We start from the raw sequence: 26,657 nt of genomic DNA on the forward strand, positions 1-26,657 counted from the left end.
TTCCAGTAGGGACAAAAAATCTGCACGATTTGGTTAGTGCTTTGGCTGGATTTAAGTCCGCCTGGCTATCTACCACCATCCAACTCATGTCTGTCGGATTAACAACAATTTTAACAGCTTTGTTCTGTTTCGGCAGTTGGAGGTAGAACCTTTGTTGAAGATTTCGGGTTAAGCTCGCTTCCACCTTTGCTTCGAGGATGCTCTGAATCTCACTTTATGGAAAACGATGATCAGGCCGAAAGTGCAAGCGAGCTTGACAACTCCTCCACAATAGGGTGTCCCGTCGTTGTATGGGAAAATTTTTTTTTTGAGCTACGGTTACGCAAGAGGTATCAAAAGTTGCGTTTTGACATATAGATTACGATTAGCATTAAATTTAATTAGATATCTGTCATCTTGAGGCCTCTACCTGCCCTTAAAAATTTTTTAAATTTTAGGGGTTCCTAACATAAACTATAAATAATACAAAAATAGCGTTTTTATGAAATTTGAGGGTACACAATGAGTAACAGCAAGGTTTAAAATAGTTTAAAAACCAATAAATCCATAAATACTTTAAAAACAGAATTGGCTTTTCGACCAGAATTAGGCATTTACGCGCGCGATTTTAATGTATTCCTAATTAATCCATGGGTCAGCCAAGATATCGATTTAATTTGAGGATACTCAGTTCCCTTCTCACAGCAGGTTAATAATTTTATTACGCTATTATAAAACAATGATTGGCATCTCTAAGTGGAAGCTAACAAAAATGGCATTCAATTTTAGAAAATCAACCATAACTTGAAAACCAATTGTCCGATTTCATTACTTTTTTATTTAAATCAAAGCTCTATGTGTACGCTTGATATTTTGTAGTATAAATTGTATCGATAAAATCAACCTTTAGTTAGTAATTAAAGGAAAATTGAATTTTTTTACATTGTTGTGATACTACTTTTTAAATCATTTTTTTACAAAATGTCTTATACTCTACTAAAAGTTTTACACCTGCCAAAGAAGTGTATTAAATTGTCTTTAATTTGACATAAAACATGTATGCGTTTCATAACTAAAAATATTTTTTTACTTCCGTTGAAGTTCACCATTGATAAAAAACTGCGTACAGAACAAAAACTTCAGCTAGGAAGTGTATGTAACGTACATAAATGTTATTTATATTTAATAGTATGCTAAAACTATTTAACATGCCAATTAGTATTCTGTTTAAATATAATATTTTAAAAATTTTTGGCTAGGTAGTTTTTACCTGAAAAAAAATCAAAAAGTATATTACTACCATATATTTGCTAAATTTTTGTTAAATTTATGCTAAAAGTATATAATATTATAACAAAAAAGTGCGGTGCGATACCTTACAGCAATAAAACCTCAACAGAAATAATACCAACAGCCTCGCCGAAGAAGTAGAAAATTTGAGAAAAACAAGTCAAAATATGAATTCTGCTAGTTCGAACCAAACCTATTCCTCACTGGAAACTGTCTGTCATTGCCTGCAAATCATATCTTAGGGTTTCACTGCCACTGTTATTACAAAATAAAATTAAATAATTGTGAAAAAAATATAATAGATGACAAACAGTGAAGGGCTGATTAAGTAATTTTTTGAGACATAAAAATGCCGGTAGAGCCCTTGAAACATTATTTTATATTTTTTAAATTATTTTTACGGTAATCTACATCTTATGACGCAACTTTTGAGGGGTCTTGTGTAGCGAAAATATAAAAAAAGATATTTCGGGACACCCTACTCCACAACAAGGGAACTGGCTATACTTCCAACAATCGAAACACAAATGCTGTAACTTCAAGGAATACCTTGGTCTTCCAGACCCACTGAGTACACTTCAGTTCCAAGAAAACAGTTAGATAGAGCGATATTGTTGCATTTTCATGGCCGTCACTGCTCGTAACAGTGAATACCGATGGATTCCTCAGGCTATGAACTATATTGTTAACGTGAATCACGTTACATTGTCTATGAAACGAGATTTTCAATTGGATATTACAACAGGTTTTTAAACAGTTTGATCCTATCAAACTAGGATTTCACCGCTTAAAATAATATTTTACGACATTATCGTACTACCTAGTTAATTTGTTTTGTATTAAGTAAAAAATCGTTTTTTTTCTGCAGTTTAATTACTGCAGATCATAATCAATTTAAATAAATCACTGCTATTTTGCTACAAAAATGCATAGTCTGCTATTAATAGTAGGTACTTCCATTTTTTTTTCCTTTCGTCCGAGTCGCATATTTGGTATAATAATCATAATTATTATTCATCTACAGGAAGTCCACTGCCTACCTCAACGATTTCCACATCGCCCGATTCGTAGCGGCCCGCATCCAGCGCTTTCCTGCTACTTTTATGAGGTTGTCAGTCCACCTTGTCCCACGCTGCACTGGTATAAAAAGCCAGCATATTTAAAAGAAGGCTATGCTTTCTCAAATAATTATGTGGCAAGACAAAGCAATTGAGAATGTTACTAGGTATGCAAAATCACTTGAAACCTATGTTACAGTTAAGCTTTTACATTTACAAATACATTAGTTTTTATTTCATTCAAAAATACCCAGTAGTTATGATTTTATAGGCATTCAAAGTTCGCTTAAATATTGAGTCCCGCTGACGGTCACGTGACCCCGTGTGACGTACATTCACAGCGTCCGCTCAGTAGAAAACGGATATAAACATACCTACTTAAATATTTTTTTTTTTGTAAATACAAACTTATTATACATATTAACACCCAGACCCATCACAGAAATTAAAATTGAACCAAACCCAAACTTGATGCGATTGTGTCGTTTTATTGCGAATTACCTTCCAGCTCCATCATTAGACCCCGATTACTATATAGAATTAAAATACTCATCAATACAAAACGAACGAGCCCAAACTCGATGCATTTAAGGCTTGGTATTTCTTCTAAAGTAGGTATTTCGCGCTGTCAAAATCTGCGCGCGCAATTCTTCGCCGAAGACAGCGCGCCAAAGAGCTCCCGCCACAATTTCCAGCTACACAGTATAGAAATACGCAGTTGGTTAGGTTAGGTTGACTTCCTTCCCTTCAAGCGTCACACTCACAACACTTTCTAATACAAATCATATCCAAGTGATACAAATTAAAACACCTTTCATACTTTTTGGGAATATATTCTAGAATCGAATAAATATAAAATATAACTGCAGAAGTAAACACGGTTCAAAGTGGCCGTGGCGTCGCCCGACCTGCTGGAAGTTCTGCGCCGGCTTAAAGAATTTCAAGATTACGTCACCCGACCTTTCGGTAGGCCTTTGGGAGCTTGAGCGATTGGAAAAACATTTTATGATAAGTTACTCTTAGTAGCGATTATTTAGAGCTTGGATAATAAATTATAGTTGTTGCAATTCACGAAGCTTTGCATGTGGTTAATAACATTAATCAGTACACGCATCAATTTTGTTCAGTCTCTTTGTTTATTAATAAATAAAAATATCATTCTAAAATTGCAGAAACATATTTGTTTGTATTGGTCTGGGTGTTTTCTTTCTATAATATGTATGACGTATGCACGGGGTTCTGTATCGAAAATTACTATGAGCATCACACGCGGTTACCTGCGTACCTCTGTGCACTCATGGGAGTTTAAGCAGAGGTCCCTAGAGTTTGACTTTGAGCTTTTTTTATGGTCATTACGAAGCAGACTGATGGGAAACTGCACTGTCTTGAATTCGAAAGGGTAATTTGACCGTGTTAGGGGAATTCTAGGAATAAATACAGAGTCTCCTCATTGAGATTGAGACATTTCAATTTGAGATTTCACTTGACGATTGAACACAATCTGACATGGAGTTTTCAAACACTTGTAAAAATAAAAAGTAATTAAATCAAAGGCACTAAGTAGTATTGATATCAACTTCGGAGAACACGACTGCCAAAATTACTTTCTACCTGTTCCACACGTCTTTCATGAATTATATTAAGCTAAATTTCAAGTAGTCATAGTCATAGTCATATATGTTTATTGCATCATGTTGGTACTTGAATCACTTTGTCCCATACAAACTTTGCGCCCTTTTTTCACCCCCTTCATTTCATGACCCCATTTCGGAAAATCTTTTCTTATGAGATGCCTACGTCATACAAAGAACACACCTTCCAACTTTCAGGTCTCTACGATATCCGTCAGTCATTTAGGACAAAGCATTTTTATTAGTTGTCCAATACTCTATCGTTCCAGGTATGTCATTGACAGGAGGGCGCTACTATCTTAATGGGTTATTCATTAGTCCCAACTTTATGCCACTTGACATTTTAGAATCGTTTGACTTTAGATACCTAAGCGATTTGATATTCGGAGTCTTTGAATGAAATCAAGTTCTGAAATAACTTGAGGTGTTGTACCCGATCAAGCTTTTCATTGCAGGAATGTTAAATAGTTTCTTCTCTATGTCTTAATTTGTCAGATTAGGTAAAGGCTCCATGAGCGCAAAATTTAGCTTTATAACAGTTTTTAATTTTTTTCTTGAAATATTTGACGCCTCGTAATCTCTCGTTAATATAGGTCCACACAAATAAAGAATGTTTGACTTCGACTTTAATAATTATGCTCTTACATAATTATAAATAAACTAGCTTTCCACCCGCCGCTTCGCCCGCGTGGAATTTTTCGGTTTTTATATAACCTATTACAATAATGTGGCTATCTATTGGTGTAAGAGGTTTTTAAATCGGTTCAGTAGATCCCGAGATTACCCCTTACAATTTAAAAAATATACAAACACACAAACTTTACCTCTTTATAATATTAGATGGATAGGTAATTTGAAACCCTATTTTGTTTTATTCTTTTTTTTATTTTAAATATTTCACAATCCAAACTAATATTTACTGTAAGTAAATGCTAAATAGTAAATATTAGTTTGGATTGTGAAATATCCTTCTAATATTATAAAGGCGAACGTTTGGATGTCTGGATGTCATGATGTCTGGATGTTTGTTACTCTTTCACGCAAAAACTGATTTCTGTTAAACATTTCATGTAAAATTTGTCCAGTTATAACTCTATTTACATCTGCATCTGTAAGCAAGGATGAAGAATGTTCTCCAGCTCAGATGCCTCTAAACAAAATCGTCTTTCAGTGACGTGCAGCTGCCCCTATATTTGACCCACTGACCTAATTTTTTATTATTTATTTGTTTAAGTGTGCTCTTCTAAAGAGTGTAAGTCGATTGTATGTAGGTAGGTACTATTAAAATGTAATTTTAACTCATTGCTTTTGTCTCATATTTGAGGAATGTACTATGTATCATGAGTAGAGTCTTAGTTTAAAAGGATGCCAACGATTTAAATTTCAATAGGTAGACAAAATTCATAATAAAATTCTTAATTATCAAAAATTTTAGCTTTCTCCAGTAACACTGATATTATTATACTGTGACTCATCAAAGTCATCATTGTCAAAAATATTGACAAATTGCGAACTGTCACGTGCATAAAACTGACACGCGTCCGACCTCCGTAAGCGCCACCGCGCGACTGATTGAGATTGTCCAAGCCGTCATGGGCGATTTTTTCCACATTTTTTAACATAGTAACTAAATAAGACGCAATATAAAAATTTCATCCGTTAAAAGCCCTCAAGTTATTTCTGAACTTTAGTTTAGTAAAAGATTCAGAATCTCAAATCGCTTATTTTAAAAATAAAACCATAAATAGAAAACGAATAGAGGTAACTTTGGGAATTTATTCTATCGAGTCAACTTCATCAAATCGTGTTTCCATCCGTTAATAGCCCTAGAAAATATCCTCAACTATGCCCAAAAAAAATCTTAGCCTTTAATTTTACTGTTTAGTACCTCAAAAATGAAAAATGAAAACCTCATTTTCGCCATTTTCTCTGCTACCCGGCCTTAAGTCGTTTTATTATAGAGTTCCTATGGCCACCTTCCAGCTCCATCATCAGATCAGCTCCATGTCATCATAATATTGCATGGTCATCCAAATCACATGTGTTTGCGAAATTTCAGCTTAATCGGTTGCCTGGAAGTGGGTCTTAATTCAGCTTGCAAGATTCCACCCATACAAATATGAGCCAGTCGTTGTAATATGACGTCACGCGCATAAAATGGCGGGCCGGCCGCCGCACAGTGTTGCCGGTTCATAGTAGGTAACGGACAAAATTATTTTCGATCTGAACTTACTACCTTTTGTCAGATTTGTATAGAATATAACTATATCTAATAGAAAAATACATTTTTTAGTTTTGAAATTGGTACATATTTTAGTACAAACTTGGAACAAAAATGAATGCAAAATATCATCTAACTTCAGCTTAATGATTAGGGTTTGTGGCTTTCCATAGCTCGATAGGCTTATATCATCCAAATGTATTTCTTGGTGCACCTTTGTAATGACGTTAAGTATGTTACCATGTGTAATTGACCGCTTGTTTACAGGAACTTGATCCAATTCTCAAACAGCGCCTCGGAAAAATTCTTAGTTTCGAAAATGGCTAAAAACAGCGCGGGTAGTATGTCGTAGCAAAATTTGTTTTTACAACATGAAAATATAATATCTGAGGATAATTTCTATCGATATTTCGTTACGGAAAGTAATGGAAAGTATGTACTTTCAGCCTTGTGAGTATAATTTTTAAGGTCGTTTTCAATCACTGATTTTGTTAATTTTTATTAAATAAATAAGCTTAAGTTCTATAAACACAAATACATTTTCTAAAAGACAGTACCTTGAACTCTAGAACCCATATTTTTAATCGTGTAAATATTGTCAATTGACAAAACAGTGCCTAAATGAATAAAGCAATATTTTTGTTCCATGGAAACCTTGTAATCGGACGCCCTACTTTGACCAGTCATATTTTCATTTCTGTTAGCAATCTATCCTCAATATTTTGCATTTTCACGACACACATATTCAGTTTGAATAATAGTTAATCAATTTTCGTTTACGGTCAGTTTCCAAAATTTGGTTTTTGTCCGGCCGTGGAAACACTGTGCGCCGCCCGCACTTTTAAAATTCAATATCTTGGAAACTAATTGACGTATCGAAATAATTCTTTCACGTGTATTTTTTATTTTTAACAGAGAATACAGAAAGCTAAAAAACAAAATTAGTGAACATTCTTCATTCTGTAGATGAAATACAAATCCAATCACATTTACAGCCTTTATTCTCTCTTCTTTTATATAAAACATGACACACAAAGAAACACGATACATTTTAAACATTAACTTGCATAATAACAACGACCCTCTGTCGGGGGTGAAGAAGAAAATAAAAGAAAATAAAAGAAGAACTCAATTCATTCCTGACACAGTTCAAAAGTTGCACCCCACAAAGAGGGCACATGCAAAGTAAACGAGGCGCTAAACTCAAAGCTGTGTTGTAGTGCTGTGAAAAATACTGTGTTATCGATATCGAGATTTTAGAGGATTTATTCAAAACGATTTATTTACCAGCATGTAAATTTAAAGTTAAATAACAAATTAAAATTTAGCTCTTAGAAATTGTATGATTCCGATTGGCTCATTTACCTCAAAATTTTCCAGAAGTGCTATATTATAACTCAGTACTCAATTATTTATTGGTACATTATTAAAATTTAAATATAACAAACATATTCACGAGTTAGTCCGTAGATTGCAATATAAACAATATTTCTTTCAAAGGCCTGTAGAAATCCGTGGGGGAAGCTTTTGTCAAGCAATGGACGGAATTCGGTTGTAAAGAACGAACTCTACCCATGTTCATCGTTCATCTTGCTATCATCGAGATTATCTTCAAGGATACGGCTTAATAATGGCTTAAATTAATAACAGTCTGAATAAAAGTTACAATTTATGGTAAAAAAATTAAATCGATGTCGGAATTTCTTTCACAACACTATCGGGTTACGTGAGTACAGTGCAGATCCATGGTAACCAGCTGCTGTAGATAAGTGTAACTGGATGTTATGCCATAATATGTGGTACATTGCATTACATCATTGTTGTAAAATTTAATTTATCTTTCTATAGTTTCATTAAAATATTTTTCTACGCATAGTTTGTATAAATGTCGCAAGGAACACAGGTTATAAAAATGTAAAAGGGCATGTTACAAAACGGGCAATACGGGCATGGCCGATAGTTGGCCCCGATTCTAATTTGTATGAAGAATCGGCCGATACCAATGTGCGAACTTTCATACATGTTCATACTGATTAACAGCCCGACCCAACTATCGGCCGACAAAAAGTTTGTAGTCTGAAGCTAGGCTTAGGTTGAGTTGCACCATCTTATTTTCACTTTAACAAACGTCAAAAATGTGTCAAACTCCATACAAAATACACCGGTTATCGTTATAATTACGGTCAAAGTTAGGTGATGCAACTCAATCTTTCGTTTACATCTGTCAACGCCATGCCACAACAAAATTTACAGAAAGTTCACAAGATTGTCACATCCCATAATTTGATTCATAAAGTCTATAAAAACAACGGTGTTCCATAAATTTCATCTCGGCACAGTGCATGCTCAAAGTTTTACTACCACTAAAGTTGCTGCGATAACCTCCGGTGAAAAATGGCGACGTTACAATGTGAAACAGATTTTGTGGAGTGAATTCTTTGTTTGACGGTAAAGTTGTTAGGCAATTCAGATTAATAAAGTATGGTCGAATAAACTGACAAACTTTTATAAAAGAGTATATAGTTTGTAATTATTTAGTTGGACTTACTGAAAAGGTGGACTGACGGCCTCATAAATGTAGCGGGAAGGCGCTGGATGCAGGCCGGCACCAACCGGCCTTTGTGGAAATCATTGGGGGAGGCCTGTGTTCAGCAGTGGACGTCCTATGGCTGAAATGATGATGATGATGATGACTTACTAAAAAAGTGTAAATGTAGCCAGATAACTAAAACTATGGCCTGCGTCCAGCGCTTTCCTGGCTACCTTTACGATGCAGGCCGCTACCAACCGGGTAACATGGAAAGCATTGGGGGAGGCCTATGTGCAGCAGTGGACGTCTTATGGCTGAGATGATGATGATGACGACTAAATCTATGACAGATTGATCTTACAAGTATTTGTAAACATTTTTTTTATATTGCCTAAACTATGTTCTTTTCGGTATACAGAAATAGTTATGAGGACATCAATTTTCAGTGACAAAAATCTGTGAGTGATTTTTATTACTGACGTTTCCAATATTTATAATAGCGAAAATGTTTTAGCAAGAGCTTTGGAGGAGAAAAATGCGTAACGTTTGTTACGTGGTTAGAGTCTTTAATATTTTTACAGCAAAAATTCAATATTTTTATAGAAAAAAAATCTCTGAAGGAACTATTATGCTTTACGACTTTTTAAGCTCGTAAAATGACACCAAAACGGACTGAAAATGTACATTTTCTATTTTCTACGCATTTGTATTAAGAGTGGGCTAATTCAAATGCATTTGTCAAGAGTAGAAATCGTCTGTCAAATAATTTTCTAGTAATCAATTTTGAACTGATTGTCAAGGTAATACAGTTGAAAATTGAATATCAAAGCCAGACTACGCCTAATGTCAGATCAGCCGATGGTAGATGCCAAATTTCCAAAATCGCGTACGAAGACGGAGAACTTTGTCAATATAGTGGTACATAAGGGTCATAATTAGTGGATGCCGACGATTTTCGCGCTGTCATCTCAACGACTGCCCACCCTTGTCGTTAGAGCAGTCGACTGGATAGAAAGCATGGAATTAACATGGTGATTGATAAACTAGGTGCAAATAAGCATAGGTATTTTATAGCCACAGAATGCTTTTTGCTTAAATTTGAAAATAAAGGATATTGTTCTGCGTCCATACATCGTTCGCCCCAAGACCCCCAAGCAATGAAATAATGATTTTTATATGTGAAATTACTTAACGATTGTCACCTTATACTCCACTAGCTTTTCGCTCGCGGCTTCGCGCGCGTGGCCTACATTAGGTACCTACATATTTTACGGAACCCTATTATTTTCCAAAATAAAATTTAGCATGTTACTCGTGGATAATGTAGCTTTCGAATGGTGAAAGAATTTAATAAAAACGGTCCAATAGTTTTTGAGTCTATTCATTACAACCAAACAAACAAAGTTTTCCTCTTTATAATATTAGTGTAGATACTTAAAGCACGGATAAGCGGGAGATTCGTTACAATAGGAAAAATGCTTCAGATTTTGAGGTTATTAGCATAACAGAAGTACATTTCCATTTTCTATCTTCATAAATCTGTAGAGAGGTCAACTCTGTACATGAAATATATTTTCAAAATAACTAAGTATCAGGGGGTGATACTGATGCCAAAAATGCAATCAGTAAAATTTTTGTCTGTCTGTCTGTCTGTATGTTCCTTATAGAAACAAAAACTACTCGACGGATTTTAACGAAACTTGGTACAATTATTCTTCATACTCCTGGGCAGGTTATAGTATACTTAGGAATTCCCACGGGAACAGGAATTAGCGGGAAAATCCTTTTGTATGAAAAATCTAAACCGCTTAAGTTAGACGCTTTAAATTTCGCACGTAGGTACTTTAGTAAACTAATTCCCACGGGAACTGGAATTCGTGGGAAAATCCCTTTGTATGAAAAATCTAAACCGCTTTAGTTAGACGCTTGAAATTTGACATGTAGGTATCTTAATAAACTTAAAGCTTAGTTACAACAGGATATTGCAAAATTCCCACGTGAACGGGAAAAAACATTTGAACGAAAAAATCTAAACCGCGTAAGATAGATGAAGGGGGTAAAACGGGATCCACGCGTACGAAGTCGCGGGCGGCCGCTAGTTGCTAATAAAACTATTTATTGTCAAGAATTATATGTATAATAATGCGAATTCCCGTTCCCGTGGGAATTAGTTTACTAAAGTACCTACGTGCGAAATTTAAAGCGTCTAACTTAAGCGGTTTAGATTTTTCATACAAAAGGATTTTCCCGCTAATTCCTGTTCCCGTGAGAATTCCTAAGTATACTATAACCTGCCCAGGAGTATGAAGAATAATTGTACCAAGTTTCGTTAAAATCCGTCGAGTAGTTTTTGTTTCTATAAGGAACATACAGACGGACAGACAGACAGACAAAAATTTTACTGATTGCATTTTTGGCATCAGTATCACCCCCTGATAGTTATTTTGAAAATTATATTTCATGTACAGAATTGACCTCTCTACAGATTTATTATAAGTAGGTATAGATATGTAGGAGAGACGTCTTAATTACACTTTAAATCGTAGATCGATAAAGAACCCCTTTGTCAAACCGTATGAATAGCAGCAAATAGAACTTTGCGTATTGGAAAAATAGGAATGCCTACGGAAAAGCCAAACATTTTTTAAAAAGAAGTTAATATATTTTACTTACATTTAAATCCAAAAATATCTTTATTCCGACCCAAGGGTAAGTAGGCAGTTATGTAGGTATAAATGAAAATACGTATATAGGTACTTATTATTTATTAATGGTCATGTTCTACATTTTCTATTAAATATGGGCCCAATACATCAATGATGTCGCCATCACAACAAAGTACCATAAATGGTTTAACGAGATTCCGATATTTGTATAGGGAATAAGTTTTTTTTTTGGTATGCATAATTGCTACTTTTTTGCACATAAATGTATGTATGTACCATCCATGATGACAATAGCCTTTCTTTGTGGTAAATCGTTTCCTGGCTTCCCGAAAAGAGACTGGAACATAAAGGTTTCTTTGGGCTACTTCCTCTCTACTAATATGTTGTACCCTAAATGTGCTGGTACGAAATGTTCCTCCATCATACTGCGTGCTTTCATTACATATTTTGTAAGAGTACTCCTTGAAATGCCAAGTAATGTAGCTATTCTGTCATCTGAATCACCGGTCCTCAGCTTCATTAAATAAGCACCAACTGTAGTAATTCGTGCTCTCTGATAGTATCTATGGCAAAGAAGATCTGAAGGACGAATCTGAAAATAAAATAAAACATCAGATTCACAGTTCAACAATAAGAAGAGCAATATTTATATAGGATTAACGACTTTTGTGTGTAACGGAATAGTAAGATGAGTGATGAAAGATAATTTATGATTTGAACGCTGAATGATGAGGAATGATTGGTCTATGGAGGAAACGAAAGGGATGAATGAGGAACGAGGATTGAGAGTGAGAATAGTGGTAGTTTAAAAGAGTAGTCTGTTGTTATGCAGGAAGTATAAATAAAACTTTACTGAGTTTATTTGGCTCAGGGAATTTTTAACTGGCTTTATTAATAGTAAAAATTATGTTTAATATTATGTAAGTAATAATATTGCAATATTTTAATAATATAAGTCTATTTGTATTATACAGGGTGGAAACGATAAGTGATCTATAACACTTTTAATATTGTGTGGCTGGCATACATTTAGTATGGAGGCTGAAAACATTGAATTTTCGGATAGATCCAGTTAATTCTGTAACTATTTACTGATACCGTTAGAAAGAGCTCGTGAAGCACTTTCAGGATGAGTAACCAGTTTTTCGATATCTTGTGTAGTTTAGAAATAATCGAGTGAGATCACTTATCGTTTCCATCCTGTATAACCTGTATGGATGAGAGTAGTGGCAGATTGAAAGCAATGGAAGGAGTTGAAGGATGGGAAGGCTGATTCGGAAAAAACCTTTTTTATTATTATAATAAACCGGCATAATTATTTTTATGTATTATAAAACTGGCAGGGCTCTTACCTCTCTGGGTTGAATCCAATTTCGAACAATGTTTAATATATCTTGATTATTCTCTGTATCCAAACAATGACTTCAAGTTCGCAATAATGAACAACCACATCCAACACAAACTTGTTGGTGACCTACCGGGGCACCGGTTGGCATATCTGGAGAGTCTTGTGAAGTAGGTGTGGTATCTCTTTGCAATAATGAGTGACAAGCCCCACAGATGTAGTCATTTGCAGTAACCTGTTTAAAAATAATAATAATTAGAAATAAGTTTAAAAAAATTATCAGTTTTTTAATGTCCCGCACTTAAATTATTTTATTTTAGTATTAATTTACAGAAACCAATAACTTTACAAGAATTAGACTGATTGTATAGCCAATAACATTTTATTAAATAAGGACTTTAGCGTGCATTACCTCTAATGGAGTTAGTCGTTCCACAATTATGTTCCTGATGTTAATATGATGTTGAGTGTTAGTTCTCAGGGACATGAGCTGATGTGAACGTGTTCTAGGCTCTAGTGTTCTACTGCAAAGCACACATTTTCTGCTAAGATTTGAAGTAGATGCATTTGTGTTGTATCTTGGGCTTGGGTCCATCATGTTGTGCATATAAGATCATGAGCTGTAACCTGTAAAAATAAATAGATTCATTGCATGCCATGCCACACATACTCCTGTGCGTTGAATAAATTGAGCCGCAAACCATAAAAAAAATGATAATTCAATATTATGTGCTGTTAGTAGAATTTTGGGTCAGAGGGTAGGGTTAAACAGCTTTAGTAAATAAGCATTGTTGTTATAATAATTAATTATGACGTGTTACAAACTTAGTTACAAAAAATAATAATCTAGTAGTCTTAGTTCCAAAAAACAAAACAAAACAAGCTTTCATTGAGAACAGGGAGATAGTGTCGAAGTAAATAATTCCTTAGATTTACACCAAAACCAGCTGGATTGTCAACATAATTGTTGTTTCGCTCATGCCTCCATTGCGCTGTACCATCGACTAGTTTCTTACAATCGAATCGGGCCTGGCTGTCCACACTGTCCAGGGTTGAACCACAGATAATAGCGGAACATTCATTTCAAGACAACCCGCCATGAGAATGGCAATTCAGAAGTTTGGCAAGGCTAGTACTTATTCATAAGATTGCAGAGCAAAATGTAGGTACTTACCGATCGAGGTGCTGCCCATTGTTGTGTATAATTAAGTTGCTCATTTTCTAACACCATAGAACCACCAGCCGAGCCTTGGCCGAGCCACACAAAAACAGTAAATCCCAGGCTGAGTATGTCGTTATTGCAATCAATCAGAGTCCGTTTGAATAGCCAAGTTTGTAGTTAATAAAGTTCCGAAAATAAAAGCTAAAACACAAACGAATCACAAAGAAGGATCAAGCAAGACAGCAACACAGATTAGAGAGTTGGACAGCAACACAGCAAGAGTGAGTGAGAGAGAAAAGGTGATGCGAGTGAATGACAATTTGACTAACAAATAGGGATGTCCATTTAGAATAGACATAATCGATTAAACTGATCGTTTTTGAAAAATTTTATTTTTAAACATTGTGTTGCTATAAATATTTATTTTATTTATTTAATAGGACAACCAACAAGACATACACTGGAAGACAATCAATATTTACAACGTATTTAACTTAATCTAAGTGCTGCCTTAATTATAGGTTGCCACGGCATGCAATAGTGGACTTATACATAAACAGTGTCTACACTTAAAGAAAAGAGTAAATATGTAAATGTAGGTAAATAAATGTGATTAAATATACATAAAATGCAATAATCCACTGAAGCGCTGCGGGCGCGGCGGATCTGCGCCCGTCTAAAGGTCTAATGATTAGAGATGGGTTTCCACCCGGGTAAAAACCCACATGAGGGTAAAAACCCAATAAAAACCCGTTTCATTCCACCCGTGGGTGTTTACACCGGGTGAAAACAAATAATTTTATAATTATTTCAATTGGTATCTTTTCTTTATTTTTATTGAATTTTTCTCATTTAAGTTTATTGATTAATAAGTAATAAGTCAAATTTAACACTAATATGCATTTATATCGTGGCCAAATCGTAAAATTGATCACGTTATGATGATGTGACCAATTATTTTATAAAATGGTGTTATTTCAAGAATCGTTGAACCAATTTAGCTAGAAGAAATTTAGTAGGAACACAATAATTTGTGATCATGGCAAGGACATGGAGGGGGGGGGGGGATGCCAAAGATGCCAAAATCTCTCTTTGATGACATTACGGTATAAAGTTACAAATAACAACACCAACTACAAAGTACTTCTGCTTAAAAACTTGAAATCGAACCGCCCTTCCACCACTGTAACGCATTGTAACGTTTTTCAAGACCTCCTCTCCCCCCAGATTGCATTACGTAACACTAGAACGCCCCCTTAGCAACAAATACCACTTCTCACTTTAAAAAAACGCTATTTTTGTTTTCACCCACCAGAATGGGTGGTAATGGGTAAAAACCGGGTTTTTACCCAAATCACCCAGTTTTAACCCAATCGGGTGAAATGGGTTTTTACCCACTACCCATCTCTACTAATGATTAGACTCTAGTCTAATCGATCATACCATTATTTACTTAAATCGAATTAAAAAAGCGCATCTCTGTCTCTGCTCTGTCAATATGTCGGTGACTTTGATTTCGTTTAAATACTTTTAAAATATTTTTTCGAACTGCAACTTGTCCGATAGGTTTGGACACTTGCAAGTAAATAAATAAAATATACATAAAATTATGGTACATACTAACGGTCTTATTCATAATAAAATGCTAATATAGGTTTAAAACCTACATTAGCTAAAACGTTTGATAGGCTTAAAACACTCTTATAAACCTCTGATAAAAAACGTTATTCATAATCGTTTATAAACCTTTGACAGCTAAAACAGAGTTTAATATTTTCTTTCCACAGACTATACAAAAAGAATGAACGAAAACAGCTTTTTTGGTGATTTAACTTGATGGACCATGTAAAATCATAGACAAATCGCAGAAAAAAAAAACAAAAAATTGGCAGCTGTGACGTTTTACTTACTGACATTGACATTTGGCACGAAAATTTAATAAAGTTTTCGGTTTTTTCGATCAACTCCCAAGTTTTATCAAACTTTTATAAAACTTGGGATTGTATGTTCTGGATTCTGTACCTCTTACCCTGTACTCTGCAATAAGCTCTTACGACGACCCGGCTAGTTACATCGGATACTAATTATGTCCATGACGAAGGAGAACAGACCGCCTAAAAGGCAACGATCAGAAAACTGGTTGGAGGAAGATAAGGTAGTACTTATTTTTAGCCTGATAAAGTGCCTACTAATTTTTGTAGCATGGTTTTATTTATGTTTGACGCCTAGTGTTTGCTTTTCAGTATTTGCTGAAAGAGTTGGTGAAAGAAAGAGTAAATGCAATCGAAAATAAAAATACAGACACTAACACGAATAAACGGAAGGTTGCGGCTTGGGCTGATTTACAAACAACGTTGGTACATCTTTTGATTTCTGCCTTCAATATAAAATTTTGCCTTTACCTGTAATTCAAAATCCTGTCATTTCTTTTTCAGGTTTAATTCAATGTGCGCTGGTATGAACCGCTCCATTACCCAGTTAAAATCGCAATGGAGCCTCATAAAAATCAGTGCGAAGAAAGACAAGACCATTGCTAGGCAGGCTCAAATTAAAACTGGCGGTGGTCCACCATTATCAGTGCCTGACGATAGGGCTGATGATATAGCATCTTGGTTGCCCAATGAATTTGTAGTCGATGTTAACAGATTTGACTCGGACTCAAATAAAAGTGAATTAATTAACATTCAAGAGGAGGAATCAACTCAAAATACGCAAGATCAGGAATTGATAAATAATGAAGAAATCCAATATGAATTGGTGGTACTTGATGAAGAAATAGAAGATACACATGCTTGTACTACTAGAGGCATATTGGAAGATAAAGAAAATAAAAAAGTAGAGGCAAAAGAAAATAAAGCAAAACCTAATTTTAAAGCACCAGCAATCAAAAAAAAAAGGAAACTGTTAAACAAAGAAGGCTTAATTGATTTAAGCAAAGTTAGGATTTCCGAAATTGCAGAAACAGAATCAAAATGCCGGATTGAACTGCATGAAGTTCAAATGGAAAACGAACGGAAGAAAGGGAGAAACTTGGATCTTGAGCATCAATTATTACAGGAAAAACTTAAATATTACACTCACATTAATAAAGAATAATAAGTCTTTTGATGTTAAAGTTTTTCAAGTACTAACAGATTCTAAATAATAAGTTAGTTCCTCCCTTACTTCTGTTTGTTTTTAATTTGTATTTTATGCAGTTCCAATCCGCATTTTGATTGTGTTTCTGCAATATATTTAGACGGCTATGAATATGTTTACTAGTCATAACTTAATAAGAGTTTGAGATTACTATTAACTAGCTGTTGCCCACGACTCCGCCTGCGTAGACTACTATTTCTGTAACCTACAGGATCTGTGCATTTTTCCAGGATAAAAAGAAGCCTATATGTTATTCGAGACTATATAATCTATCTGTTTTAGCAATTTATTTGTTTATAAGAATTGAACTGTGATTTTTAGTAAGTAAGTTTAATAATTGTACTTAAATTAGTGATATAAAGTAAATACACATATGCCTAGTCACAAACATTCGCCTTTATAATAATAGTGTAAATTATGGTTATTTTGTTTTAAATGTAGAAGGTTGATAACCTCCGAATAGAAACGTTTATACTTAAGCAATTTCTTTGTTTTAAAGAATTGAACTGTGATTTTTAATAAGTAAGTTTGTTGAAACTAATTGTACTTAAATTAGTGATATAAAGTAATTTGTTTTGAATTTTTGCAGAATAATTGCTTTTTTAAAGAGAACTACAGGTTTTGTTTTTGTGATAGTAACAAATTGGACTGAAAATTGAAATACAGGTATTTTTCAATCAAATATTCTTTTTATTTTCATTAAGATGCCAGGAACAGTATCTGAAAAATTAAAATACAACATTTTCATGAACTCAAATGACATTACATAAAAGTAAATCGTTGGAATTTATCAAAATGTATTTTAGTACCATTCAAAAATGTTGATTTATAAAATTTTGTAGTATCAACTGCGACCTACGCCTCAACAATGAAGGTCGGTTGTCGTGAACACTGTTCTCCGTCGAAAGTTGCGGAGTTACAGGGACCTGCTCCATATGTTGTTCTGAAAAATATTATGAATTTGTCAACATTTTGTCATAAAGATTTGTATTCCTTATGTACAGTCAAATTGATAACATTTACCTAACAATGTGTCATTCATATCAATGGCTATATTATGTAATACAGCCAATGCTATGATCACAGCTTTTCCATTTTGGAGGCTTACTGGTAAGCCATGGAGTAGGCATTGGAACCGCTGCTTCCACACCCCAAAACACCTTTCAACAGTGTTCCTAGTTGAGATGTGAGCATTATTGTATGCTTCTTCTTCTGGACGACTAGGCCTTAAAATAGGTGTAAATAGATATGGCAGAAGAGGGTAGCCCGAATCGCCAATAAGGCGTCCTCTAAACTGCCTATCCTCAAATCGTTGTTTTATATTGCTCTCCATAAAAATTCGACTGTCATGTGTACTGCCTCGCCATCTAGCCACTATATCCATTATTTTGAGGTCAGCATCACAGACAACCTAAAATAAAAAAAACAGTATCCTGTAGGTAATCCATCCAATAATATAGTGTTGAATGTTGCTAAAATTTAGATCATACAAAGTAAAAATTATAGACATTATTAAAACAAATCTTTCTCTGTTGTAAACTGTATAAAATCAAAATATATTTTACCTGAACATTCAGGGAATAATAGCCTTTTCTATTAATATAGTACTGGGCCATGTCACCTCCGGTTTTTTTAATTTTAATGTGGGTGCAATCTATGGCTCCTATCACCCCAGGAAAATTTTTAATTGCTCTAAATTTGGCACTAATTCTTTCCTGCTCTCCTATAGTGATAGGCATTTTGATGAAGGAATTTGCCTTATTCGCGATTGCATGCGCGACTCTGGCGCATATCCGGCTCACTGTCGGCTGACTTAGGCCATGGAGGTCACCAGCATCATCTTGTACCTGAAAATGTATGAAAATAATTATAGCAGCCACGACAAAGGGATAAAATAAAACACTTTTTTGTGCTTACCTCACGACGTCCCCAACATCTTATGGCCACTAAAACTTGCAGTTCAGGACACGTGCCACCACCTCTAGCGCTCTGAACCAGATCATCTTCCACCAAATCTATGATGGTGCGCACTGTGTCCTTATTGAACCTATATTTTATTTTAAAATTTAGGTCCCGCAAATCGAATGGGTTGCTTCGTTGGCGGTAGAGCTTTCTACGTCGCGCTGGGTCGGCATTATTGGCTAAATGCACAATTGCATTTATAGCATTCATTTTCACAAGCAAGGATCACAGCAAGGATATTTTGAATAAATAAACCAACGAAGTGACATTCATATGAAATGACATTTATAAAAGTTAGGTTAAAATAGGTTTATTAGAGCTTTAAACAAGGCCCGAGCTCTCGATAACTTATCACACAGTTATAAGAGGATTTTAGCGCTAAATGACGATTATGAATAACAATTTTTATCAAACGTTTTATAAACCTCTAATAAGCATTTGATAAAATGTGAAAAATGATTATGAATAAGACCGTAAGTCTTTGAAAATCTTAGGGCGATTTTTATCAATGTCCTTTGTCTGCTCGATTGCATTGATGATAAGGAGCAATGGTATTATCTATAATATCATTGGTAAGGAGGGACTGTTCTAAATACATATTATGATAGTTGAGATGGTTGAGAATATTTCCGGGTCGATCGCTTCCACCTTCGGCCTAGATAGTACCTACCTACCTACTTATACGCCAAACTATCTTATGATTGTTATGCATTGTTAAGTAGGGTTATAATAGGGGAGAGTGGGTAACAGCGGATCACGGGTCACAGCGGATTATTCGCTATAATTCAAAGAGCATAAAAGAGTAAGAGACGGCACTCCATAGATATTTTTTGAGCTCACGCACACATATGCATTTTAGAGAACGACCCGCAAATCTTTACCAACCGCACAAACTACGGGCGGAGCTACCAACATAATGCCTTATTTTCTGACAGTATTAGTGACGTTCGTAATAACTTATCGATTATCGATACTTTGCTAGGGTTGTAATTGCATATCGATATCTAGTATAGGAACCTTCAATATTTTAATGATTACTATTTTTATTTTATACTATGTGTAAGTAAAACGAAGTTTTGTAACGTAAATTATTTATTTCGAAATAAAATAGGTATATTACAATAAGTATTGAACATGACATAGCAGTTGTAGGCATGAGGAATTATTGAAAATTATAACAAAGTACAGAAATGATAATTTTGTAAACTTTTATTTTCACAACTTTTTCTAAGAAAAAATAGGATTTTTATTTATAAACATCTTTAATTTTCTTATCAGCTGATCGAACCTCAGCCTCAAGATTACTTTTCAATGCTTTGTTGCTGTGCTTTTTTACTTTTGTCAGCAAAATTGTTTTCACTTTTTATGAAGCTGTCATTAATGATTTTACAACTTTTTCTTAGAAAAAGGTAACTTAATATTTTAAACATCTTATCATAAATTTCTTTATTATGTTGTTGACATTTAAACCAACTAAAATTACAATTTGTACTCAACATTAAGAAAATGAATTTTCCAACATTTTCCATATATATCTGGTCGGCAATATGGTCATGATAAAATTGTTTAGCTTCATTTACGGTGGTACATAATTGAATTGTTGGATAAACGAGACTTTTTTTATCATGCCACCATTCGCGAAGAGATATATATGCATACAAATCATTGTCAACAGGAGTTTTCACGCTCAAACACTCTTCACAAATTAAACAAGAACTGTTCTGTAATAGTTTGGCAGCTAAATACCCGCTTACATATACTACTGGTTGGTTTTCAAGGCTACACAAATTTTCAATGGGCTGTTCTAAGTTTTCAGGGTCCGGGATAGACAACACAGGATAAAATTCAGTGTCTGTGGAATCTTGAACATTAATTTTTATTTCTGTTGTTTTTAAATTAGTTTTTAAAATGTCTTTATATTCCAGCATATGTTTATTGTTGTCTGCTTCACAATTAGCACTTCTGCTATGAGGCACTTTCAGCCCAGTAACCATGCTTGTTTTAAGCGCTGCAGTAAAGTGCGTGATAGTGGGATTTCTATTGGTTACACTGTGTTGCCTAATGATTCCAAATAAGTTTTCCAGAGAGTCTTGGTTAAACTGTCTAAGGTTCATATATTTAAACCCTTCATTCTTTAACTTTTCCCAAATATCGTTTAAGGATTTGATAGATATTTGATATCCCTTTACGCATTTAACATTTTTTAGTATCGTGTTTTCTGCTGTTATAAATTTTATGGTTTTTAACTTATCAGTATAAAAGGTCCAAGACTCAATGTGATTACTTGATGTGGAAACATTTTCCCGGATCCCTTTCTTTACGTCATTTAAAGATGATGGACCATTTGTACAATCAAATAGTTTATCTAACTGTTCAATCACAAATGCTGTATCATTGCAATCAGAAACTTCTTTCCATGCCATCATTTTTAAAATAGCTGCCACGGTATTACTCAGAGCATGCGCAGCATACTTCACCCTCATCTTAGTTTTGAATGTTGGATTTACAATGGTACTATTCAGTTTTTTAAAATTTAAAACATTTCTGTTGTGTTCTTCTGCAACTACCAAATGCCTCCATTGTGCAATTTTTCCATCGAAAGACATATTTCCACTTTTAAAGAAATTGTTTCGTAATGATTTGAACAAGTGAGGGATGTCATAGATTATAAAAATTTTGTCATTATTTACAGAGAAAAAGTTGCTATCTATGCCTTGTCCACAGTTTCTTTTTAACATGTTAAGAGCTCCTATATTTGTAGATCCCTGATCACAAACTGTTGTTAGAACCATAAATCCGATTTCTTTTAATTTTTTGATGATGTCCGATATAATTTTTGTCAGTTTTGCTGTTGATATTGTGCCTTCCACAAAATAGTGCGCAATATATTGTTTGTATTTATGTTTAGCACCCTGTATCATAAACACTAACGCATGGTCTGCAATTTTCTTTTCTCGTCCCATGTTCTCGCCCTCTCCATAATCCACGTAGCCATCCACTTTATCGGCAATTTCGTTATAAATTATCCGTTTCTTTAACGCCATCTCGTCAAATATTAACGAGCAATATTTATTTTCCTTTGGCATACTTGATGCTTTTGCCTCTAACATATCAATTATATTTTTATTTATACCAGGCTCCATTGGTATATTTTTTAAAATCCTTTGGAGCGTTTTAGTGCTTGGTAGCGTAAACAGCTTTTGCATATAGCGGTATGCTTTAGGGGACCGTTTAAATATAGCCAAAGCATATATTTTGTTGGCTAAAGTCCACCTTTTTCCTTGTGACTTTTTTTTGTTATTCTGCACTACATCCTTTACTAACGATGTCAGCACTTCCGAATCTAACTTGTCTAAATTCACTCTTGACTTCGCTATATTCCTTATTGTTTTTTTTGCATTTTGTAACTGTCGCCAAAGCCACTTCTCTTTAATTGTAAATGTTGATGAAGTGTCTGTAATAAAAACATTTCCATTAGTAAAAAAAACAACATTAAAGCAAATTGAATTGAATATTGGTTAATTAATCAGCAATTTTACTTAGTTTTTTAAATTAGGTATGTTTTATCTTACCTTTCATTTCAATGTTTTTCTTAGGTCTTTTATAACTGTGGACTAATATTTCTGCCTGTGCATCTCTTGATGGCAAATGTTTTTATCATCTGAAATATTATAAATATGCAAATAAGTTTAAAATTTATTTTGTTGTTTTATGAAACATATTATTTCCAAATCAATCAATCATTATCAAGTTTTAAAAAAATGCAAAGAAAGGATAATGATAGCTCTTCTCATAAAATATGAAGCGTGGGCCCACCTTCAATAACAATGACATAATATTAAATTAAAGGCATTTAGAGGTTTTAATGTTCTGCATTCTGGATGCGGTCTGCGGGTATGTCAAGACAATCTGTAAGTGGTCGTGATAAGGCAATCAGTCACGTGTGCTTTGCGTTCTTTGTTCGTATCCGCACGGTCAAATCGCATTAATATAAAATGTACAGAAACCTAGAATGTTGTACATATAAGTTCATTTTGACCTGACTGCAGACTGCAGAACGCATCCAGGGTGGCATTCTTTAGTTTGAGGGAAGGCATATTTTAGAAGGTAAATAATTAGTTTGTACACTTACCATGAGTAATGGGTTTATAGGTCATATGTTCTGGTGCATTGGAAGTAGAAGGAAGAGGTTCAAAAGTTGTTTTCGCAGAAATACCAGAATCTGGTATATCCACAGCTCCCAAACATGTTGAATTTAGTTGTTTGGTTGTAGTTGTAAGGGGAACTGAAAGCAGATAATGAAATGTGAATTGGGTAATAAAATGTCATGTTCTTACCCAACTTTAGGGTACAATCAGTCTAGTACATGTCTTGCTCACATTAAAAATTACTAGCTTATAAATATTATTAAACTAGCTGACCTGGCTAATTAATGTAGATTGCCTAAAATTTTTCAAATTGGTCCGGTACTTTTTTTGAAGAATTTGTATTACACAAATTACTAAAGTCCCTCTAACTCAACACACATTCTAAGCTAAATTGTGTTACGAGTGGGTTTACTACAATATTCAAGCTGTGGGGTTCTAACCCGCACTTTAGGCTATTTTGGCTTCGAGTTACGGAGCCGATCAAATACAAACAAACAATTAAATATTTCCTTTTTATATTATTAGTATAATTTTAGATAAACATACCTCGTTCAACTGGATTTGACTTCTTTGGAATGCAATATGAATGATCATAAAGAACTGTAACAAAGTATACAGGGTGTTAGGTAAATGGGTATATGAGCCGACACTAGCCCATGTTAACATGGGCATATAAATGGTATGGTGAAGTCAGAAAATTGATATCTTAATTTTAATTATTTTAATTTTCATACAAATCGGATTTCATAAAATTTATTTTGTATGAAAATTAAAAAAATTAAAATGATGATATGAAATTTCTGACTTCAACATACCATTTATATGCCCATGTTAACATGGGCTAGTGTCGGCTCATATACCCATTTACCTAACATCCTGTAGATATAATTAATAATTGAAATTATATATTATTTATTGATAAGCATACAACACATGTTTGTTGTTACAAAGAAAGAACCTTGTTAAATTGCAATCGGTTGGTTTGTTTTGGAAACCAAAGAAAATTAATTAAGACATCTAAATAATTCAGAAAAATAGATAGATAGTAAATTAAATTTAAAAAAAATAATTGAAGTCATCATCATACCTGTCTTGAGGTTTTCTTTATTGGAGTCTTTTACATGAAGAGGAAACTCTGTCAAAACTTCATCTGGCAAGATGGGATTGCTCAATTCCAGTGTTGGAATAGCTGAGTTCTTCAGCCGAGTTCCTTTGGCATTGAAGGATTCAGGAGTGAAGTGCCCACCACAAACAAACTTCAGTTGGTGTAACTTTTCAATAGGTACATATGCTAAGTCTTCTATGCCAGCATTTTTAACCCACATTCGACAACTGAAATAAGAAATACCTATTAGAAAAGAAAAAGAATAACAAACTGAAATTTATTCATCAACTAATTTCTTTTAGTATTGTTATGCAATTCATTTACAGAGTACGAAACAAAATACTGAAATTAAAAATTGGTTATGGTTATTTACTGTATGATTAAAAATATTAATCCCAGCCTTTAAGTTTACACAATCAGTAAAATTATCTTGTAATAAATGAGTGTTATTAGAAACTTACCGGTCATAATCCAGAGGAAACCTACTCAAAAGTAAGGGTGATCCACCACGACTTCGCCTCTTATTACAAATAACGCACTTCTTGTTGTTTCTACTCTCCATTATCAGTAGAAGCCTAAAATGAAATAGGTATTAATTAAACAAAGCCTATAATTTCTCTCCAACCAGTGTCAATGCCCTGGTTCATGCATTTACCAGTTTTGAAAGTACATTTACATTTTCATCACATAGGGTTGTTTTTAATGAAAAATAGATTTGTAATAGATCTAATATTTCAAGTAAGTAGATAACATACCCATTAAACAGAAAAGTAAATAAGAGTTTAAACTTCTGTAGAAGTTGAAACACAGCTTATTTAAAAGAGTCTCTATCTCACAAAAAACATAACACTGAACAGCAAACTTTATCACGCCCGATACGGAGGAACTTAATCAACTCAACGTAAACGACAGAAAAGTTTATTTACAGTAATATTGCACCAAATCTGAGAAAATAACTTCACACGAATCAATTCGCCGGTTAAAAACTCAAACTCAATTGACAGACATTTTTTTTCATTTGTCAAACTAACAATACTACCAACATAAGGACACTAACAATTATTTTTAGTATGGTGGTATTGATCCGCGGGTTCCCCTGCTATAGTGAAATCAATCCAAAATGCACTTTATTACTTAAGAGATAAGGTTGTATATCAATTGCTACATATAGAGACTAGTTTTTGTATGAGAAGTGTCTACCCACTGCTATAATTCTTACGTCTGATGCTTTACGCACACAAGCAAACGCGTGGCTACTGCTCGTCGATACCCCCCTCTCACGTGCCAGTCGCCGCCGCGCTCGCCGAGTGGAATCACATGGTGTCACACGCAGACCAGTAGGTAAGTACGAAAGTATTTTTTTACGTAATTTAGAAATTTGTCGTATTCCCAATCCTTTAATAAATATATATGATAGTCGTATGTTTTGAACTTGTTATTTGATAAATCCGTTGTGGGTAATGTAATTTTGGCTTGGGTATAAGTAGTTATTTTATGAATATTTTTTTTGTGTCGTACCGGCCTATGGGTCACAGTGAGTAATTTTCATTTGGGTCACAGCGGACTGTGAAAATATTTGTTTTTATAGTTTATTTTTTGTTAACGATTACTGAAAAAGTAATAATTTTTATTTTTAATAATTGATATATCAACAATGTTCCTATTAAAGTTTATATTAATGATTACTCGAGGAGTAAATATATTTATGTTTAATAGTTGAGTTAGCATTTAACAAAATTCTTATTAAAATGTTTGTTAATGATTACTGAAGAAGTAAAATTATGTTTATTTGAATAGAGAAGAGAATTTTGTGGAAATGAAAGGAGAAGAACTGTTGTTTATTTAAACAAAATGTTGATTAGTTTAGGTCTCTTTATACCAGCATAATTTGAAAGACTTGTTAATTTTTGATAAGACTGTGATAGAAGGCTGTCTTAGAATATAAATAAATAAATAATTATGAAGAAAATTGGTATTTTATTGAACTTTTTTTTAAAAGATCCAGTGTACCCCAAGCGATTCCCTGTCACCCATGAAAAGATCCAAAGTGACCCATCCACGGGTCACAGTGGATAATTTCCCATTTTTTAAAAAACTTGTTATAACTTGTAAATTTATGCCGTTTTTACCAATAATTGCACCTGGTTTTGTAGATTAGGGACATATCTTGTGGTTAATTATCATAGATTAATTATTTACGCATAAACTTGGGATTTGTGGAGCTTGAAAAAAAAAGTGATCCATTGTTACCCACTCTCCCCTACCTAATTATGATTGTTATGCATTGTAAGTAGGGTTATAAATAATTATAATTTACATAAGCAGCAGGTCGGTTATTTTTATTTAGGCAAATGTAATATTTTAAAAGACAATACGTACGATCAGATATTAAGATCAAAGATAAAGATTTCTGCTGTGAAAA

General features: G+C 33.9%; 2 protein-coding genes and 2 long non-coding RNA genes across 4 annotated transcripts; 1 reads left to right on the forward strand and 3 right to left on the reverse strand.

The window, feature by feature from the left end:
- Positions 1-11,459: 11,459 nt before the first annotated feature.
- On the reverse strand, positions 11,460-14,128 carry LOC135082036 (uncharacterized). The gene is made up of 4 exons (XR_010259330.1): positions 13,895-14,128; positions 13,133-13,347; positions 12,728-12,955; positions 11,460-11,967 (listed from the first exon to the last, which is right to left on the reverse strand). It is a non-coding gene; the product is annotated as an uncharacterized LOC135082036 (long non-coding RNA).
- A 1,372-nt stretch (positions 14,129-15,500) lies between these two features.
- On the forward strand, positions 15,501-17,416 carry LOC135082221 (uncharacterized). Its single transcript, XR_010259375.1, has 2 exons — positions 15,501-16,235; positions 16,318-17,416. It is a non-coding gene; the product is annotated as an uncharacterized LOC135082221 (long non-coding RNA).
- A 310-nt stretch (positions 17,417-17,726) lies between these two features.
- On the reverse strand, positions 17,727-19,625 carry LOC135082148 (putative nuclease HARBI1). Its single transcript, XM_063976899.1, has 5 exons — positions 18,938-19,625; positions 18,586-18,867; positions 18,044-18,431; positions 17,830-17,963; positions 17,727-17,740 (listed from the first exon to the last, which is right to left on the reverse strand). Exons 1-4 carry the CDS (start codon positions 19,190-19,192, stop codon positions 17,833-17,835), a joined length of 1,056 nt encoding a protein of 351 aa, XP_063832969.1. The 5' UTR covers positions 19,193-19,625; the 3' UTR covers positions 17,727-17,740; positions 17,830-17,832.
- Positions 19,626-19,773: 148 nt separating this feature from the next.
- Positions 19,774-25,440, reverse strand: LOC135081997 (THAP domain-containing protein 5-like). Its single transcript, XM_063976748.1, has 6 exons — positions 24,697-25,440; positions 24,218-24,462; positions 23,677-23,730; positions 23,115-23,267; positions 22,555-22,643; positions 19,774-22,436 (listed from the first exon to the last, which is right to left on the reverse strand). The coding sequence occupies exons 1-5, from the start codon at positions 24,795-24,797 to the stop codon at positions 22,597-22,599; spliced, it is 600 nt and encodes a 199-aa protein (XP_063832818.1). The 5' UTR covers positions 24,798-25,440; the 3' UTR covers positions 19,774-22,436; positions 22,555-22,596.
- Positions 25,441-26,657: the final 1,217 nt, after the last annotated feature.

Source organism: Ostrinia nubilalis, chromosome 21 (assembly GCF_963855985.1).
Source record: "Ostrinia nubilalis chromosome 21, ilOstNubi1.1, whole genome shotgun sequence".
Classification (NCBI taxonomy): Eukaryota; Metazoa; Arthropoda; class Insecta; order Lepidoptera; family Crambidae; genus Ostrinia; species Ostrinia nubilalis.

What these genes read in the sequence shown, in the direction of transcription:
- LOC135082148 (XM_063976899.1), bottom strand. Translation starts at nt 19,192, where the DNA reads ATGAATGCTATAAATGCAATTGTGCATTTAGCCAATAATGCCGACCCA. An exon ending in GATGTTGGGGACGTCGTGAG is followed by an intron (nt 18,868 to 18,937) that starts GTAAGCACAAAA and finishes ATACATTTTCAG; the next exon opens with GTACAAGATGATGCTGGTGA. An exon ending in TATGAATGACACATTGTTAG is followed by an intron (nt 17,964 to 18,043) that starts GTAAATGTTATC and finishes AATATTTTTCAG; the next exon opens with AACAACATATGGAGCAGGTC.
- LOC135081997 (XM_063976748.1), bottom strand. Translation starts at nt 24,797, where the DNA reads ATGGAGAGTAGAAACAACAAGAAGTGCGTTATTTGTAATAAGAGGCGA. An exon ending in GTCAAATCCAGTTGAACGAG is followed by an intron (nt 23,268 to 23,676) that starts GTATGTTTATCT and finishes ATCTGCTTTCAG; the next exon opens with TTCCCCTTACAACTACAACC. An exon ending in CTATAAACCCATTACTCATG is followed by an intron (nt 22,644 to 23,114) that starts GTAAGTGTACAA and finishes ATAATATTTCAG; the next exon opens with ATGATAAAAACATTTGCCAT.